This window comes from Haliotis rubra, unplaced genomic scaffold (genome assembly GCF_003918875.1).
Source record: "Haliotis rubra isolate DU_JTF1 unplaced genomic scaffold, ASM391887v1 Scf92, whole genome shotgun sequence".
NCBI lineage: Eukaryota > Metazoa > Mollusca > Gastropoda > Lepetellida > Haliotidae > Haliotis > Haliotis rubra.
Window position 1 is genome coordinate 684,039 of NW_025767657.1, and position 17,759 is coordinate 701,797.

The 17,759-nt window shown below is 37.2% G+C and overlaps 1 protein-coding gene across 1 annotated transcript in view; it reads right to left on the reverse strand.

Moving 5' to 3' along the window:
* Positions 1 to 17,759, reverse strand: part of LOC124264320 (sodium/calcium exchanger regulatory protein 1-like) — a 43,641-nt gene that overhangs the window by 24,144 nt on the left and 1,738 nt on the right. The window contains exon 2 of the mRNA XM_046699073.1: positions 162 to 334. Coding sequence (XP_046555029.1) covers positions 162 to 334 — 173 coding nt within the window. The remainder of the gene's footprint in view (positions 1 to 161; positions 335 to 17,759) is intronic.

The window sequence follows — 17,759 nt, forward strand, 5'->3', positions numbered from 1 at the left end:
GCAAGTCTAGAAAATGTGGCAAGTCTAGATTTCCACAGGGTTTCTTTTCATTATATTTTGTTTTTATAGTATGAACATTTTTCTGTAAAATATGTTCATTTCAGAGAGTAGTTGTTAGTCTAACAAAACACGAGTAACTCTGCCTTTACTAAACATCCTACCTTGCATTTTCTGCCATCTGGAGTTGATTCATCAAATGTTGTCCCAACAGTGAATTTCAACTCGGAGCTCTTGAATGTGGAGACAGTTTTAATCTCCCAGTTATCACCATCGACCTTGACCTCCTGGGTTGGCTTCAGGGCTCCCGCCATCTTTCTTGTGACCAGCCCAACACCTGCACAGACAAAAATGGACAATTAATGGAAGTTTGGTCAATTATATTTCAGCATGTCCTGGAGTGTCAGTTAGTGAGTTGCGTTTCAGTATTTCAGATATACCATGGCATAGACACTTTATGCTTAATTCTGGGTGGGATTAGGTCTCCGTGCTGGTCATAAGATGTGTTCACATCAGTCTATGGTCAAACCTGTGATTTGTGACCTCCATCAGGTAACATTTGTGTCTCTAATGCTGGACATAGATAGCTTTCACCTTAGGTTATACAAGAATAAGCAAATCCAAAGCAGTGTTAGTATGCTGGTATGATTCTGATAAACATTTTTTTTCTCTCCAAAACCTATTCAGCCAATCTAATCTAACAGGGGAGGTAACTATGGGAAAACAGTAATGCTGGTCTTTAGACTTGATTTACCAGTTCTAATGCATGTAAAAAGTCCAACCTGTCTCTGATACAGATGGATGGATCTATGGATGGATGGATGGAAGGATGGATGAATGGATGGATGGATGGAAGGATGAATCTTTTTACATATCCCACATTTTGAAGGGGTAAATAGCTCTTGCCAAGAACACCCTTGGACTAGTTGCGTACCTCTCATGTTTCTTTCCTGTCAGAACTAAGGGAGACAACTATGCAAAGTGAATTTACACAGCTTAGACCACTGGACCACCTGTAGTCTGTCTCACTGTTCCTGAACCACAATATTTTAACTTCTCCAATGCTGAAGCCCTAAATGAAGCAACTCTATGTCCTCAGGTGCAGGATCTCCCATCTCAATCAATCAATCATTTTATTCTCAAATAACCATTATTGGTGGTACAAGTGCGAATACAATTGTAATATATACAAAAACACATGAAACAGATACATAATAATAATAAATTGTACATAATACAAGATGGATGTGGCTAATCTAACAGTGTATGTTTCTTATAAGGGATGAAAATTTTGAACACAAATTTGATAATCTGTTCATGTTTTAAGTGTCATTAGTTGAAAACAATTAGACAAAATTTTGCAGACTTGGATATTTTGTTCTCACTGTGGTTTTGTTTCAATTAAAAAGGAACTGTTTGTTTCAATCAAAATGATATATATTAGGAAACTAAGTGTTAGTCTAGACCACCTGTCTCTTCACATCTGTTTATCCATCCTATGAACATTATCAACAATCCAATTTCATTTTAAAAATCATTTTGAAATAATAATTTCATCTGGGCCTGGCTGTAGTGCTAACAAATTCAACATTACATACGAAAATATCCCATTAAAATCCATTATTTTCACAGTTACCAAGGTTACAGGAAACAATCAGTTTCAAAGCCACAAAGGAATTTTGCATTTGAAAAGAAATTGAAGGAATGTCAACAACAACTGACTGAATATGTACCCATGGTACACTTTTAAGCTGCTTTTGGCCTTTTTAGTGCACACTTTTCATTGAGAACTATTTACATTTGGGGTTCATCTTCCATAAGTGCCTCACTTCACTGTGACCCAAGGTTCAAGATCTTAATACATCCTGTTCACATTCTATGGCAATACCATAAGGACCAGTGAAACATTAATTGCAACAAGTGTCTTCTTTATCGTGCTCCATCCCATTAAACTTCTGGTACTCTCCTTACAGAACTCTGTAGCTGAGCCTGAAGCCATCTGGAGGCTTCTTCCGCCTCCCATTCAGAGATTCAGCTCGACCCCCTCCCCTCAGCATCACCCTTTCTCATCACCACGTTCTCTCATCACTCCTCCACATACCCTTGAGGGGTGGTGGGGTAGCCTAATGGTTAAAGTGTTGGCTTGTCACGCCAAAGACCCGGGTTCGAATCCCCACATGGGTACAATGTGTGAAGCCCATTTCTGGTGTCCCCCGCTGTGATGTTGCTGGAATGTTGCTAAAAGCGGCGTAAAACCAAACTCAGTCAGTCAGTCAGTCCACATACCCTTGCTCCAAGGCTGTAATGAATGATAAGTTCACAAAGGGATGGTTCATAACTTAGGCTGAGAAAGGTGGTGGGGGTGGGGCTGGGGGTGGATGGGGTGGATGATGATATTTATGAAGAAGCAAGTACAATGTGAATGACACCCCACCCCCACCCCACCCCATCCCTATCTTAAAATTTGGATGCAAGACTATCTATAAATTCATTGCATCCTATCGTGATAATTGGAGGACTTAACCTCTGTCCTGTATAAAGGTCATTCTGTACAAGGTTGCAGTTCCTTGACTAGTCATGATAATTGGAAGAGAACTTAACCTCCGTCCTGTATAAAGGTCATTCTGTACAATGTAGCAGTTCCTTGACTAGTCATGGAGGTAGGTTGGTTTTAGACTTGTAAGGGTCTCTAAGGTAGTAATTAATAGTTTAAATGATAATTTCTAACAAAAATATAAATAACAGACTGGGGTCTTGTACTGTCCCTTTATCTAGACTTGCTTCTTTAAAGGATAGGATTACTATTCATCCATAGGCTTAGCGTTTCCTACAGCCTTGGAGCAAGGCTAGTTGGTTCGGTACAGGAACGATGCCTTGGCTCCCGGATTACGTAATTAATATAACTCAGGAAAGATAATCTGTCATTCCCTGTCACTCAGTTATTGTCTAAAATCCATGGGCTTAGCATTCAGTACAGCCTTGGAGCAAGGCTAGATGGTAGTGAACAATGCTGGACAGGTGGAACTGAGTGTACGTGAGACATCAAACACAACAGGATACCATACTCCCACAACCTTGTGTATATGTAACCATCACTGGATGTTAAACAGCATTTCACATCATTTCCACCTGCACCAGAAGTTGTTGAGTCACCCAACCCAAACCTCATTACTTCAGCTTAATCATCAAATTTACGCCCTTGTGCAGATCTAAAATCCTGTAACTTTAATGTCAGAAAATTCCCAAACAAGATTGCAATATTTTGGCAACTCTAGACATGTTCAGTGTCAGGAATATGATTAAATTCTCTCAGATTATTTCAAAACTAATAAGCTATGAATAAATTTAGCCATAAAATATGAAAAATATTTTTGTTCAAAGGTCTAATGTAAGTGTGAATGTCAACATATATAATGAAAGAGTCCTCCACCTGCCACTGTTAATATGAAAAACACAAAATTAGTTATTTTCTTTTAGGGCAGGCCAATATCTTTTCTTGTTTTACTGATTTTTGTCCTCAGAAAATCTAAAGGCAGGGGGGAATAAAAAGATTTTAAAAGTCACCAGTCAAAGTAATATTCCTTTTAAATACTAAAAGTATTTTACTTTTGGCAATTTATGAAGTGTATATAGGGCTAAAAACAATCTAAAAAATAAATGTTTGTAAGTTTACATTTAGGGCCAATAAAAACATAAGGATTTTATTTTTTGAGCTGGTTAAATTAATTTTTAGTTTTTTTTCTTATTCTTGAAAAATTACGACCGGCGTATCCGTAAAACAAGAAATAAAATTGGTCTGGCCTTAGAAGCTTTATCAATTTGGTTGTGGACTAACACTTAGTCCCTGAATATATATATCATTTTGATAGTAATAAATAAACCCATTTATATTGAAAAGGAGCCCCAGTGAGTTGGGAGATTCAGGGAATCTAAAACTGGAAAATCTAGACTTGCTTCATTTAGCGCTTTAGCATTGCAGGGAGGGCTAGGCAGTAGGGAAAATAATGTTGTTCAGGGACTGTGAGACAGATTATTTGGGTTGGAAATGAACCACTGTAAAATTATTGTTGTGATGAAGAAATAATCCAGATGGCTTTGTGCTGTAGCCTGCAGGAACCTAACTGATAGAGAAGTATGCCCTCATCTGCACTCCATCACAGTGCTTGACACTCTGTATATATTGTCACTGAATGAGCTATCACTGTGAGGAGCTGGCAGTTGAAGAAGGAAAACCAGTTTGGTTGTTTGGTCTTGGCAGCATCCTTCTAAATTATAGCAGGCTGGGTTTTTTGTTGGAACTGTTTCTTTACTTCCTTTGTCACATACAGTTAGTACGCTTCAGGGAAATCATGTTCTGTTATTATCATGAAACAGCTACCACACAGACAAAAACATTTGGTAAGTCTAAGAATACTGCAGTTTATATTTGGTAAGTCTCTGAATACTTTAGTTTCAGAATATGAAGAAAGTCTCTGGCTCTTTAGTCTGTCTCACAGTCCCAGAACCATATTATTTTCCCTACAGCCTAGCCCACCCTGCAATGCTAAAGCCCTAAATAAAGCAAGTCTAGATTTCTCCAGGTTCTGCATCTCTGGTCTCTCTGTGCCTCCTTTTCCATTTAAATGGGTTTATTTGTTACAATCAAAATTATATATATTCAGAAACTAAGCATTAGACTACTGGCTCTTTTGTATACACACTTTCGAGATAATTTCACAGTCCCCCTTCAATATTGTACTAGCAATATTAAAGTGATGTACTACAACAGCCTGAAAAAACATAGCCTGGACCAGACAATCCAGTGATTGATATGATGAGCAATGTCCCATTCCATAAGGGCATAATGACGATAGTGAGTGAGTTGCTGGGGATCGGTTCTAACTTGGAATCTCAAGGGTAGGCTGATAATGCCTGTATCATCAATATGACAGCTATATGGAGGCTCTCTGCTAATTATGGTGTTTTTGACCAGATAACCAAGTGATCAACAGCATGAGCATCGATCTACACAATTGGGATGTGATGACAAGTGTCACCCAAGTCAGCAAGCCTGACCACCCGATCCCTTTAGTGGCCTTTTACTACAAGAATGGGTTACTGAAAGCCTGGATTCTAACCCAGATCGTCACAGCTTTAGTGCTGATGAATATTTATTGCACACATTACAATTGGTGCGTGTCATATATAACCAAGTGGCACCATTATCAGGTGTTTGGAATATCTACATTCAGAGAGCGAAGGCCAATATGCTCAACTGAGATATAAATCATCAATTCAGGCATCCCATAAACTTGAACAATTTACAACTATGATATTCAAATAAAACCAATATGTCAGATACAGGATTACCATTATCTGTATCATGTGTAAAGATATATGCAACATGTATCTACTTGGCATCAGTTCCTCAGGTTTCCATGACTACAGAGACGGATCTAATCACTTATGTATACCCTAATCAATATAAGTGCCCTCAAGGGTTGTCAATCAAATAGATCTCATCATTTGGTTATAAAGATTGTAAAATACGAATGTTATCAGTAATTTTCAAGAGCTCTCTCTTCATGATTAAGCTGCTCCATGGTCTAGTGGACAGAGCACCTGCCCAGAGAGCTCAATGTTGGGGTTCATGCCTGGCACTATTATACCAAAAGATGGTAGGAGTGAGTGAGTGAGTTTAAATTTTACGTCGGCATTATTTCTGTCATAAAGCGAGGAGACCAAGTTTGCACACATACAGGTCTATTTTCAGTAGAAAGTTTAAAGGAGCTTCTTAAAATACATATTTCTTTATTACAGTATTATTTACAAATAAAAACATCATAACAATAAATTTAAAAACAGTCCATTTGTCACAGATAAATAGTTACAATTTAGGATAGAGACCAAGTATAGTTCACAATGAGATGAACACTCATGTGGGCTAACAGATCTTTCACATTTACTGCTTAATAATGTGAATCCCTTGAACTTAAAAAAGTCCACATGATCAATGTTAAAAGATGGCACTTGTTGTTACCCTGGCTGGTGTTTGTTGTTAAGGAGTGAGTAAGCGAGTGAGTTTAGTTTTACACCACACTCAGCAAATATTCCAGCTATATGGCGGCGGTCTGTTAATAATCGAGTCTGGACCAGACAATCCAGTGATCAACAGCATGGGCATCGATCTGTGCAATTGGGAACCGATGACATGTCAACAAGTCAGCGAGTCTGACCACCGATCCCTGTTAGTCTCTCTTACGACAAGCATGGGTTACTGAAGATCAATATTCTAACCCGGACCTTCACGGGTAAGGCAGAAGAGAAAACAATGTGGTTCAGGGACGGTGAGACAGACTTATCTATCAGCTTCCTGTATCCACTCATCTTCAAATGATAAGTTTAAGGGTTTTGAGAGTGTTGAGTATTTCATGTTTGATATCGTGAAATCAAAGGTCAACAATACTTAAGGAAAGCAGGTCAGAAGTTCAAGTAAACATTTCTGTCAAAATAATCAAATTGCATACATTATTCCCTGAGTGAGTGAGTGAGTGAGCAAGCATGGTTTTATGATACTTTTAGCAATATTCCAGCAATATCATGGCGTGGGACACCAGAAATGGGCTTCACACATTATACACATATGCAGAATCTAACCCTGGTCTTTGGCGTGACGAGTGAAGGCTTTAACCACTTTCCTACCCCATCACCCCCACTGAAAGCGATGAGCACAGGTGTGGTAGTAACAAACCCTGAAAGGTAATCAGCAGGAACTGGGAATTCAACCCATAATCAAAGGTTGAGTACAGGCTGCCCCCATAATTCTGTGAAGTGTTAATAGGTAGACACAAAGAGTCATGAGTCATTCTCAAAGATTGCAGCTATTTGGTGTACAAAACACAACATAATTGAAAAACAAAATCGTCAACCTTTATTTTGACAGATGGCAAGATACGTTAAGGTTCACATATCAATAGTATTTGAGGCTTAATTATGTGCTATATTTTTATGAAGACTAATTAAACTAATTAGGACGAAAACACAATGTCTTTCCTGTAACAACAGTAATATCCACATTTTTCTTAAAAATACATTGATATGTAAAGATATTGTATTGTAAAATCTACCTTATGTGTTATTTTTTTACTCACACTTAAAACATCAGTTCTAAAATTGTATTTTTATTAAATAAACCTGTTCTACACTGTGTCAGATGAAAAAGTTAAATCTGTGGGTACTTTGCAATACTCTTGATATCTTTTCAACTGTCTCCCCTCAAACATCATTGCACTGAAGGTAATTTGAAGAGAACATTTTGATATTTCTGAGTGATTTCTGACAATGTCTTACTCTTTAGATCATAAAACATTTACTTTTTAGTCCCGTTATATAAAAGACAGTAACATTATGCCAAAGACACCCTATGTTATTGGAAAGAAAGTATATCAAATATATTTGAAAAACTATCTTATCCCCTGCTTGTTTCTGCTCTGCAGACTAGTCTTGCTTGTTAGTGGTGTCAGATGTATAACTCTGCCTTACATGTTTTAATCTAACATTTATATTTCCTTATGTTCAGAATATAATGCAAAATTGGACATTTATTACAAATAATATACCATCCATCAAAGCTGGAAAGTATTGTTTTTACAAAGAATGTCTGGCCATCTGTGCATTATTACACCTAAGATCAGTGTATGAAATAAGCCAAAATCCAGCCAGACATCAGGGCTGGTAACTTCAAAATGTTACCAGCCCAAAATGGATTTAACCAGACCTAATATGTGAATTTACTTAGATGTATGGAACATCTAAAAATTTTACCAGACCATCGGGCTGGCTAGCTGTAAATTTAGACCGTCCGTCAGAAATCTAGCCTGTCTCGGGTGGTCGGACGGACCTTATTTCATACACTGCTAAAATACAGCATCGAAATACAAAAATCCCTGCATAATCAGACTTATAATAGTCTGAAAGTAAAGTAAATAAATATATTAAAATAAATACATCAAATATGCCTCATAGAAATATGGTGTAGTAGATTCATGATGCATGTCAGAATAAAATGTTTGATATTTGTGATGCATTTAAACAAGCTGATATCTCTGTATTGTACGAGTGGTTTGTTTACTGGATTGTTGTAGACAGTCATTTGTAACGCATGTGATTAGAATTAATGCATGAAAGTAGGTCATATTAAAATGCCAACTCATTACAGATAAACTACACTATAAAAATAATGATGTCTTATTAAGCATAATCCTATCCTCAACAGGCCTTCGGTAAAACCTCAAACATGCTGAACGGCTAGCAACTCATACTGGCAAAGAAATATCTCTAAAACAGAAACAGATTTTGATTTAGATTTGGATTTAGATATCCAAATATCTGTAAATGCTATGAGTTCTTGAAGATATTATGCATCACTTATGAGTTCAATCTTCAACCCGTGAAGGTCCGGGTTAGAATATTGATCTTCAGTAACCCATGCTTGTCGTAACTTGCTGACTTGGTTGACACATGTCATCGGTTGCCAATTGCGCAGATCTATGCTCATGCTGTTGGTCACTGGATTGTCTTGTCAAGACCCGACTATTTACAGACCGCCGCCATATAGCTGGAATATTGCTGAATGCGGCGTAAAACTAAACTCACTCACTCACTCAATCTGCAAGTGTCAATGCATTTATATACTGAAGAAAAGAAATAAGGGAACAGTGTTTTCAGGTGTTTTTTATACATGTTAACAAAATAGAAACAATAAGGCCACATAAGAAAAGTAATATCTCATGTCACTTCATTGGATGGCAATCTCCCTCGTCATTTGATACAGGGTTTGGGATACTGATTGTATCCCCATGAGTACATACAAAAAGTAGAATTGGCACACGTTTTCCATCTGACTGACTGACTGAGTTTGGTTTTACGTTTTCCATCTGGGACACCAGAAATGGGTTTCACACATTGTGCCCATGTGAAACCCGGCTCTTCGCAAATAAGCATCTGAAGCCTTGGGATGCAAATAAGCACTTGTCAAATCACTGATATGTTGTTTGTCTGATTAACACCTCGATGAGCAATTTCCAGCGGTCAGTGAATAATCGAGTCTGGACCAGACAATCTAGTGATTGAAATCAGTGAGCCTGACCATCTGATCCAAGTTAGTTGCCTTTTACGACAAACACAGTTTCCTGAATAATAAAGCATACTACTTTATGGTTACCAAATTCTTGTTTATTGCATAGAGCAATATTACGGTGTAGATTCTTACACCGTTTTAAGCTGAAGACAAATTCTCCCAGATCTTCATTTATCAAGACTAGAGATTGCATATTTCACATAACTGACATTCCTCTTCTAAGAAATTTACAAAGTACATCCTAGTTGACGTTCTTCAATCCAACTTTGAAATCACCATCTGTAATAAGCTTCAGGAGTTTCCTCATTACAATGCTGTGACATCAATATAACTCTATGACTCAAGACATCCTAACATTAAAATCCCTCTCTATAGTCTGGTTGTAGTGAAAATATACCGATGAATTTCACTTAAATTCAAATAAAGTGATTTACAAGGGGGTAAGTGCAGTAGTTGGAACAGTGAAACAAATGCATGTGCTGTACGTGATGAGCGTTAACTTAACAAACCTATTTGTCCTCAGTGTTTCATTTAATGTGCATGCCCCCTTGTAATACAAACCAATAATAGCGACTTGAAACTATGATCATTTGTTAAACAACTTTTATTCTAAGTTATATAAATTTATCAGATTTAAATGTTCATTTGGCAAGTTAAAATTATGAAGATTTGCAATCTAATTTTCACTTTACTTGATTTACTTTTTTGTTTAAAGGTCACATGCAACGTAAAACACAACTTTGCAGATTCTGATACCTTTCGGTATGGACTTACCGAAACAAATCGTCAAAAATGCAAATTCAACTTATTAAGTTAAAAAATAACGCCGAAAAAAAAAAAACGCCATAAAATCGGAGTTCAAACGCGTTTCACTAATTTTCCCCGACTTTTCTGGGGAAACGGGTTTCAACAGCTGGGCTGCGCTCATAGCATCGCATTTCGGTGAAATAGGTTCACGCAGCTTGGAAGCCGGGTTGTCGGGTGAATACTTTCGGTGAAGGCTTTGGTGTGAGCTATTTTCATAATGTTTTGTTGATATCTCACAGGCGCAAGCTTTTTATATGTTATGACAGTAAATTAACTATTTATATAATTTCATTTGTCTATTTCACCACACGTTCTTCTTACCCAGTCACTTTCTCAGTTCGATACTTGAAAGCAATGTCATTATTTAGCGTTGACAGAATTTCTAACTGTGATATAGATATGTCGTTGTCACAGACAAAACTCAATGTCTTGTTTTATTAACACCTCTGTGTCTGCCTGCCTGTCTGCTAATGACAATATTCAATACACAACTGCGATCACTGACCACATGCAATTTGAACTTAACACCAATCAGGCTATACACCATAAACAAAAGCGCATTGATTTATGACCGAGTTAGGTCTCTGTCACATTATGTAATTACACAGACAGGCAGGTGTGATACTTGAACACATGACATGTTATGATGTCTGTTGATTGCAAAATGTTATACATAAAAAATGAGTGTTTATTTACAAAACCCAACATCTCTATATATACACACACAATGAGCCTTGAAGACGGCATCTGCTAATGAACCAGCCGTTACACTTGAGTGCACACCCACCCGCTCTGACTGGGTTCGGTATCCCGGCTGCTTCGTTTCGAGGGAGGTAAACCAAAGTACAAAATATTGCACTTTTGATTTGCGATTATACGCTTATAATTTTGTTTATTTGTTTTTTCATAATCAGCAATGCATATTATATGTCATGAAGAAGTGATAATTGTGTTTTAATTATGTTTGATTTTTGGGTTGCATGTGACCTTTAAAGTGAAATTCATCGGTACGTTTTCATTCCAAACAGACTATAGTAGGCTTAAATATTTTGATACTGTAATGTGATGTGACACTGGTAAAATTCTTTTGAAAACTGAAATCCCAATCTACAGAACAGCTTTAGGATTCTGTTTGGGAGCAATGATGTGACAGTAGAGACTACATAATGGAATATATTAATTGATATTGATCTTATCGTATGGTCTTTTGTGATTGCTCTTCTAAATCAATTGCTGTTTGCCATATGCAGAGGTACAGAAAAGCTGCGTATCTGCATAAATTATGCAAATATTTATGTGAAAACTCAATTCCTATTAAGTCTATTGCGTACAAGTACGCTTGAATTTGGTAAATACTCAATAAATGTGATCTTACATGTATACACACGAAAATGTCAAATCTTAGCTTGCATACTGATGGATAGATAAAATAACTGAGGTATATTGAGAGGTTCTATTTCAGGACATGAACTTGACAACTTGCAATCTTTCTCATCATTTCTCATATTACAGATGAAATATAAGTAACAAACACTAACATGTAAACTTTATTATATTTTTAAAATTAATGGAAAATGGCAAAATACCCAACTGAGTTTGAGTGAGGTGAGTACAATTTATTTGGTTACTCAAAGGAAAATTAGGATACCCAATTGAGATGAACACAAACGAGTACATAACTCAATGACCCAAAAAGTTATCTGTAGCTCTGCCTATGTTACAAGCCTTACTGGGATCCATCTAAATGTCAGGTATGAACATGAACAATTGTTTTCTGTTTCCGTTTAATAATATTACTTCCTTGTGAATATCTGAAAAAGGTATTTTACCTTTGACCCCCAGCAGAACCACTGAATCTTTTGGACTCGTTAACCAACACACCAGGTAAATCCCAGGTAAGAACATAAACAATTGTTTTCTGTTTCTGTTGTAATTTTATTTCATTGTGCATATCTGAAACATGTATCTTTTCATCACTATTTCAGAATTGCAGGATCAGCAACATTATCTTGTTAATCTACACTTCATGAATGTAAATAACAAACAGCTGTTCCCCGATCAAACCTGGGGCTATGGGTTTACAAACAGCTGGTGTGGATCTCATGTACTGCTCCTGATGATGCAACATATCCTTGATCCCGCATATTAAACTAAACATCTGTTCCACTGACAGCAGCAGAGAGGCTTTGGCCATCTTTGTATCTTAGCTTGAAGTCCTTTATAAATATGTGTACAGGAATTTACATTGTGTTCAAAATTAAGTACCCTTGCAGGTAAAGTGGGAAAAATTTTAATTTTGAGATTTTTAAAAAAATGTAATTTTCATAATTTCAGAGATAATGTTGCATTAAAATTATGTTCGATAAATTTATTCATACAATTAAGTGATGAATTAAAGCCTCTTCCACTCTTTGAGTCAGCATACTACGAGGAGTAACTCTGACACTGAATTCTGAAATTAACAAAATTCCATCTCAAAATGTTTGCCGACATTTACTGAATATTTGGGGCAGAATATCAACCTCTAAGCAGGCTCTTTGGTACTTTGAAATTTAAAGGGTGAAAATTATGTATACACTTTAGAAACTGATAGAAAAAATTAGATAGGTTTATAAGATGAACATGGATAACTACCTGTATTTTGTTATTTTATCACTTTCAGAGTGAGTGAGTGAGCGAGTGAGCATTTATCATCACATCAACAGTAGTTCAGCCATATCGTCGTGAGAACAATTAATTACTATATTAAAGATCAAGAAAATTAGAAATTAAGAACCTGTTGTTGAAGAACAGTAAAACTGCAAGCGTGAGTTATCACTTTAAATTGCAGTCAGGTATTGCATTGTGTACAGACCAAGCGATCAACGAAACAAGGTAAAAAGATGTTAAGGATTTTGTCTAAAAATTTTGTCTTTGCATTAAAAAGTGTCCTGTTCTTGCAGACATGTGTCAAAAATACAATTTGATGAGATCTGTTTGATTGGCATTTTAGAAGTTGGTGAGTAATATGAAAGTAAGATACTTTATGAATAACAACTTCTTTATTATATATGATGTGACATTTCAGTATAGATTCTTATACTGATTCTAACACTTTGTACCCATGTGGGAATCGAGCCAGAGTCTTACTCAGACTCTCAGGCCTGACAAGCGAACACTTTAACAACTAGCACAACACCATACTGAGTTACTCAAAGACTTGCACAAGTCTCTAAGGTAAAAACTAATAGTTTAAATGACAATTTCTAAAAAATAATAAATAAGAGACCGGGGCCCTTAGACTGTCCGCTTATCTAAACTTGCCTCTTCGAAGGATAGAATTACTACACGTTAGTGTTGGGAATTGGTTTAAATCTCATAATTGATGATTGGTTCATTACAACCAATCAATCATCGAAAATAATTGGTTAGCGTCATTTATCAAATTTTCCTGGTTATGTTTGTTACTGCACAAAAGATAAAGAAAAAAACATGTAGTTTTTACGTTTTCTTTGCAAATTGCACAAAATGCATTTGCAAATTTCACATCTTTAAAGGATGACTATCATGTTAGGAACAAGAATTTCGTGGAGTCTTTAAAATAAATTCAATCATGAATTGGAAGAGCTTTTAGTGCTAATGAAATCTAACAGACAAAACCAACCTTGGTGAAAAATATTGTTATTGCAAACAAGTGTTCCAAAATTGATTGTGTTCGATTATGAGAAAACATGATTGATTGCTTGGTCGTTTTGTCATTCTTCATTATTTCAATTAATCGGACCACCTCTACTACACGTTCATGGGCTCAGCATTCAGTACAGCCTTGGAGCAAGGCTTAGTAACTCAGACCTATCACACATACAGCCAACACATCAGTTGTAGAAACCAGCATGTGTCTGTGACAATATGTTATATCGTGTGACGGTCTGTGGTGTGTGTTTCAGGATGCAGAGCAAGTCTGTGGGGGGTGGGATAGAGTTGCTACAAGGCTGTAGTGAATGCTAAGTCCATGGATGAATAGTAATTCTATCCTTTAACATGTTTAAAGAGGCAAGTCTAGATAAGCGAATAGTCTGTTATTTATATTTTCTTAGAAATTTTCATTTATACTATTAATTATTATAACATATGTCATATTTGGGATTACATTTTCTTAGAAAAATACAGATCCTAGTAATTTTGGGGGGTTGAGTCCCATCTGGGATTCGAACCCACATTCTCAGAGTCAGGCACCTAATTGCCAGCACACAAAGGCAGCTGCCTAACCAGTCTCCGCGGCTTCCTCATTGTGTATTTACTTTAATTATTACCTTAGAGACTTGTGCAAGTCTAGGGGGGGGGGGACAGCACTGAGCTCTGCTCTATGAACATAACCAACATCGTATTAACTTGGCAAAAACTTCAAGAAATGACACACACCAGGATGTAACCAGCATGAATCACTGGTAAACAGATCCGTTTTAATTGGCTTAATACAAATCTAATTTGTATAGATTGACGACATTTACTGTGTAACGTGTTCAGGTTTAATTGCCTCTTGAATCGATAATGAATTACGGTGAACACACCCAGACCGGTCTTATTAGAGAATAAATTGAAGAAGAGCCCTACCAAAGTATAGATTTGGCAAGTCTAGCTTGCCTCTGCTGTAGTCTGTCTCACAGTCCCTGAACCGCATAATTTTCCCTTCCGTCCATCCCTTACTGCAACACTAAAGCCCTAAATGAGGCAAGTCTAGATGTCCTCAGGTTCTGAATCTCCCATCTGACTGGCCTCCTTTTCAATTGAAATGGAATTATTTGTGTTTGTCTAAAATTATATGTATTGAGAGACTAAGGGTTAGCCTATTTTGGGGATTATCTGTCAGCTGGGTGGGTGTATGTGTGAGGGAGGGGCCTGGATGGGAGACTGGAGGGTTCTTGGCAGGGTCGTGTGTGTGTGTGTGTGTGTGTGTGTGTGTGTGTGAGAGGAGAGGGGGAGGGTACAAAGAAACAACACTCGTGATACATGTAACAGTATGTACAAGTATGTATGTATGTTTGTTGTTAGACGCCACAATCAGCAACATATCAGCTATTCGACAGTTGTCTGAAAATAATCAAGTCTGAACACACAATGTGGTGAGAAAATAAGAACGGTAGGATAGTTTTTGGATGGCAGAGGAAAAAAAAAATTTATACCGCCAATTTATATAATAAAGAAGTTGTCAAGTCTTTCTTATTACTCATCAGCTTCTAAAATGCCAATCAAACAGATTGATGGGGGCGGTGGGGTAACCTAATGGTTAAAGCGTTCGCTCATCACGCCGAAGACCCGGGTTCGATTCCCCACGTGGGTACAATGTGTGAAGCCCATTTCTGGTGTCCCCTGCTGTGATATTCCTGGAATATTGCTTAAAGTGGTGTAAAACCTCACTCACACATAACAGATATTTCCAGGTGCACACTAAACCCCTTGTCCAAGCCTGATGATATATAAACATGTCAGCATGTTACAACGTCCATCTGCTGAATCTGACACTGCCCTGACCTGCTCACTACAAGCCCTGACCATGCTAATTCCCCATCAATCAATACCAGCTGTACACTGCAGGACAGCAGACATATGGACAGTGGTTAGCCCTGGTGGTCAGACAAAGAGAGTAACCCGCCACTGCCTTGTTTGGCTGAAAGGGTTGTTGTTAGCTGGGTACCACAGATGGTAACCCTAGTACGTTTCTGTACCCAAATGTACCCTAGCCAAAACTGGAATACTGAAACATAGGTATCCTAGAACGAGTCGATTCCGCATTGAGCCTTTTTCTTAATCAGAACTGTCATACTGCTGTATTAGATATATTTGTTTGTCTCACAGTCCTAGTCTATCTTACAGTCCCTGAATCACAATATTCTTCCTTCCACCTAGCCCTTTGTGCTAAAGCCCTATATGAAGTAAATCTAGATTTCCTCAAGTTCAGGGCCTTGATTGTCAAAGCTCTTTTTGCGCTAAGATAGTCGTAAGTTAATGTGAATGTATGGCACTTACGACTATCTTAGCGCTAAGAGAGCTTCGAAAATCTAGGCCCAGGTTCTGAATCTCCCATCATACTGGGGCTCCTTTTCAGGTTATATGGAATTATTTTTTTCTATCAAAGTTATACACATGTATATACCGAGACTAAGCGTCATCCCCTAACCATATTTTATCCCCTTCTGCCCAGCACAGTACAGCCAAACCCCAAAATGAAGCAAGTCTAGATTTCAGGGTCTGAATCTCCCACATCACTGGGGCTCCTCATCAGTTTACATGTCAGTTTGTCATAGGGACAAATCACTCCTATTATTCAAATGTAGTAATTGTTATTCAAATTAATATTTATTGCCTTGGAAACTTGTGAAAGTCTACAGTGAATACCGCTAGGGCTGTTTTAAAGTGACATTTCAGCCTAGACTTGAGCTGGGTTCATATGTTTCATTGACTCTCAAGGGTATTGGAACCCTTGAAGATCTGGGTTAGAATTGATCTTCAGCAGCCCATGTTTGATGTAAAAGGTGACCAACAGCATTAGATGGTCAGGTGGTCAGGCTCGTTGACTTGGTTGACACATGTCATCATATCCTGATTACGTAGATCGATGCTCATGCTGTCAATCACTGAATTGTCAGGTACAGACTCTCTATTTACAGACTGCCTCCATATAGCTGGAATATTGCTCAGTGTGGGGTTGAATAAACAAACAAATTCGAGGGTCTTGGATACGAACTACAGACACTGAGACAGAAGTATATAGGTTTCAAAAGTCGTTGCCATCTTGTGTTGTGTGTATTTAACCCAGATAGGAGTCGACAATGTTATTCATGATGTGTGTCGTCATTATGTCAGGCTATAGTACATGTCTAATCCGGACCAGCCATCAGGTGGGAGATAAAGTTCATCTATCGACCTTTAATTACAAAGATATTAGTCACATATCTGGGTCAATGTTCGATGTGATGGTTGACATTGCTCATTGACAGAGGAATGCACAACTAATTCCCGCACAACTAATTCCCGTACTCTTAACCCTCGCTGTTATCAGTTAAGGACTTACATTTCTCGGCTGACACAGTTACATAATTTTTTTTATAAAATTAAAAACAAAAAGTTTTCAGGGTCACTAACAGTAAAATATAATGTCTTGTAATTAACATGCGTAATAAAGCAATTAAAAAAATTATTTGACAAATTCTCTTTACATAATACTGGGTTAAAACAGGGTTTTACATGAAATAGATTCCTCAACATTACAACAATGAATGTGAACGACTCTCAAAGCTATTATCATGAAATATTTTATAAAAGTTTTGTGGGTTACAAATCACAATTCAGTTCAATAAAATTGATTTATCATTGAAGGATATTGTTCGATGATAGTTTGACTTTTACAAGAGCTTGCTTCAGATTGTTCCAGAGAACTGGGAGGAGACAGTAAACCTGGCTGTGAATTGAACAATGCTGTAGTTTCATTTGACATGATGACATTGCAGTTACGTTCTGAGTGTGATTAAACAAAGAAATATAAAACCTGACTCACTGCAAAAATGACTCCCAAAACTATATATTAAAAGCAATAAGTCACCATGACTTAACAAGGCACTTCACATTATTGCAACTAAAATGACAATAGTCTGTAAACCCAATCAAATGGGTCACTGATACTATCCAGTGTTTGATATTGATCACAAATAATCCATACTGTCATGACATCCAGTCAACCACCCAATCAAATGGGTCACTGACCCTAACCACCCAATCAAATGGGTCACTGAAAATAACCACCCAATCAAATGGGATCACTGAGAATAACCACTCAATCAAATGGGATCACTGAGAATAA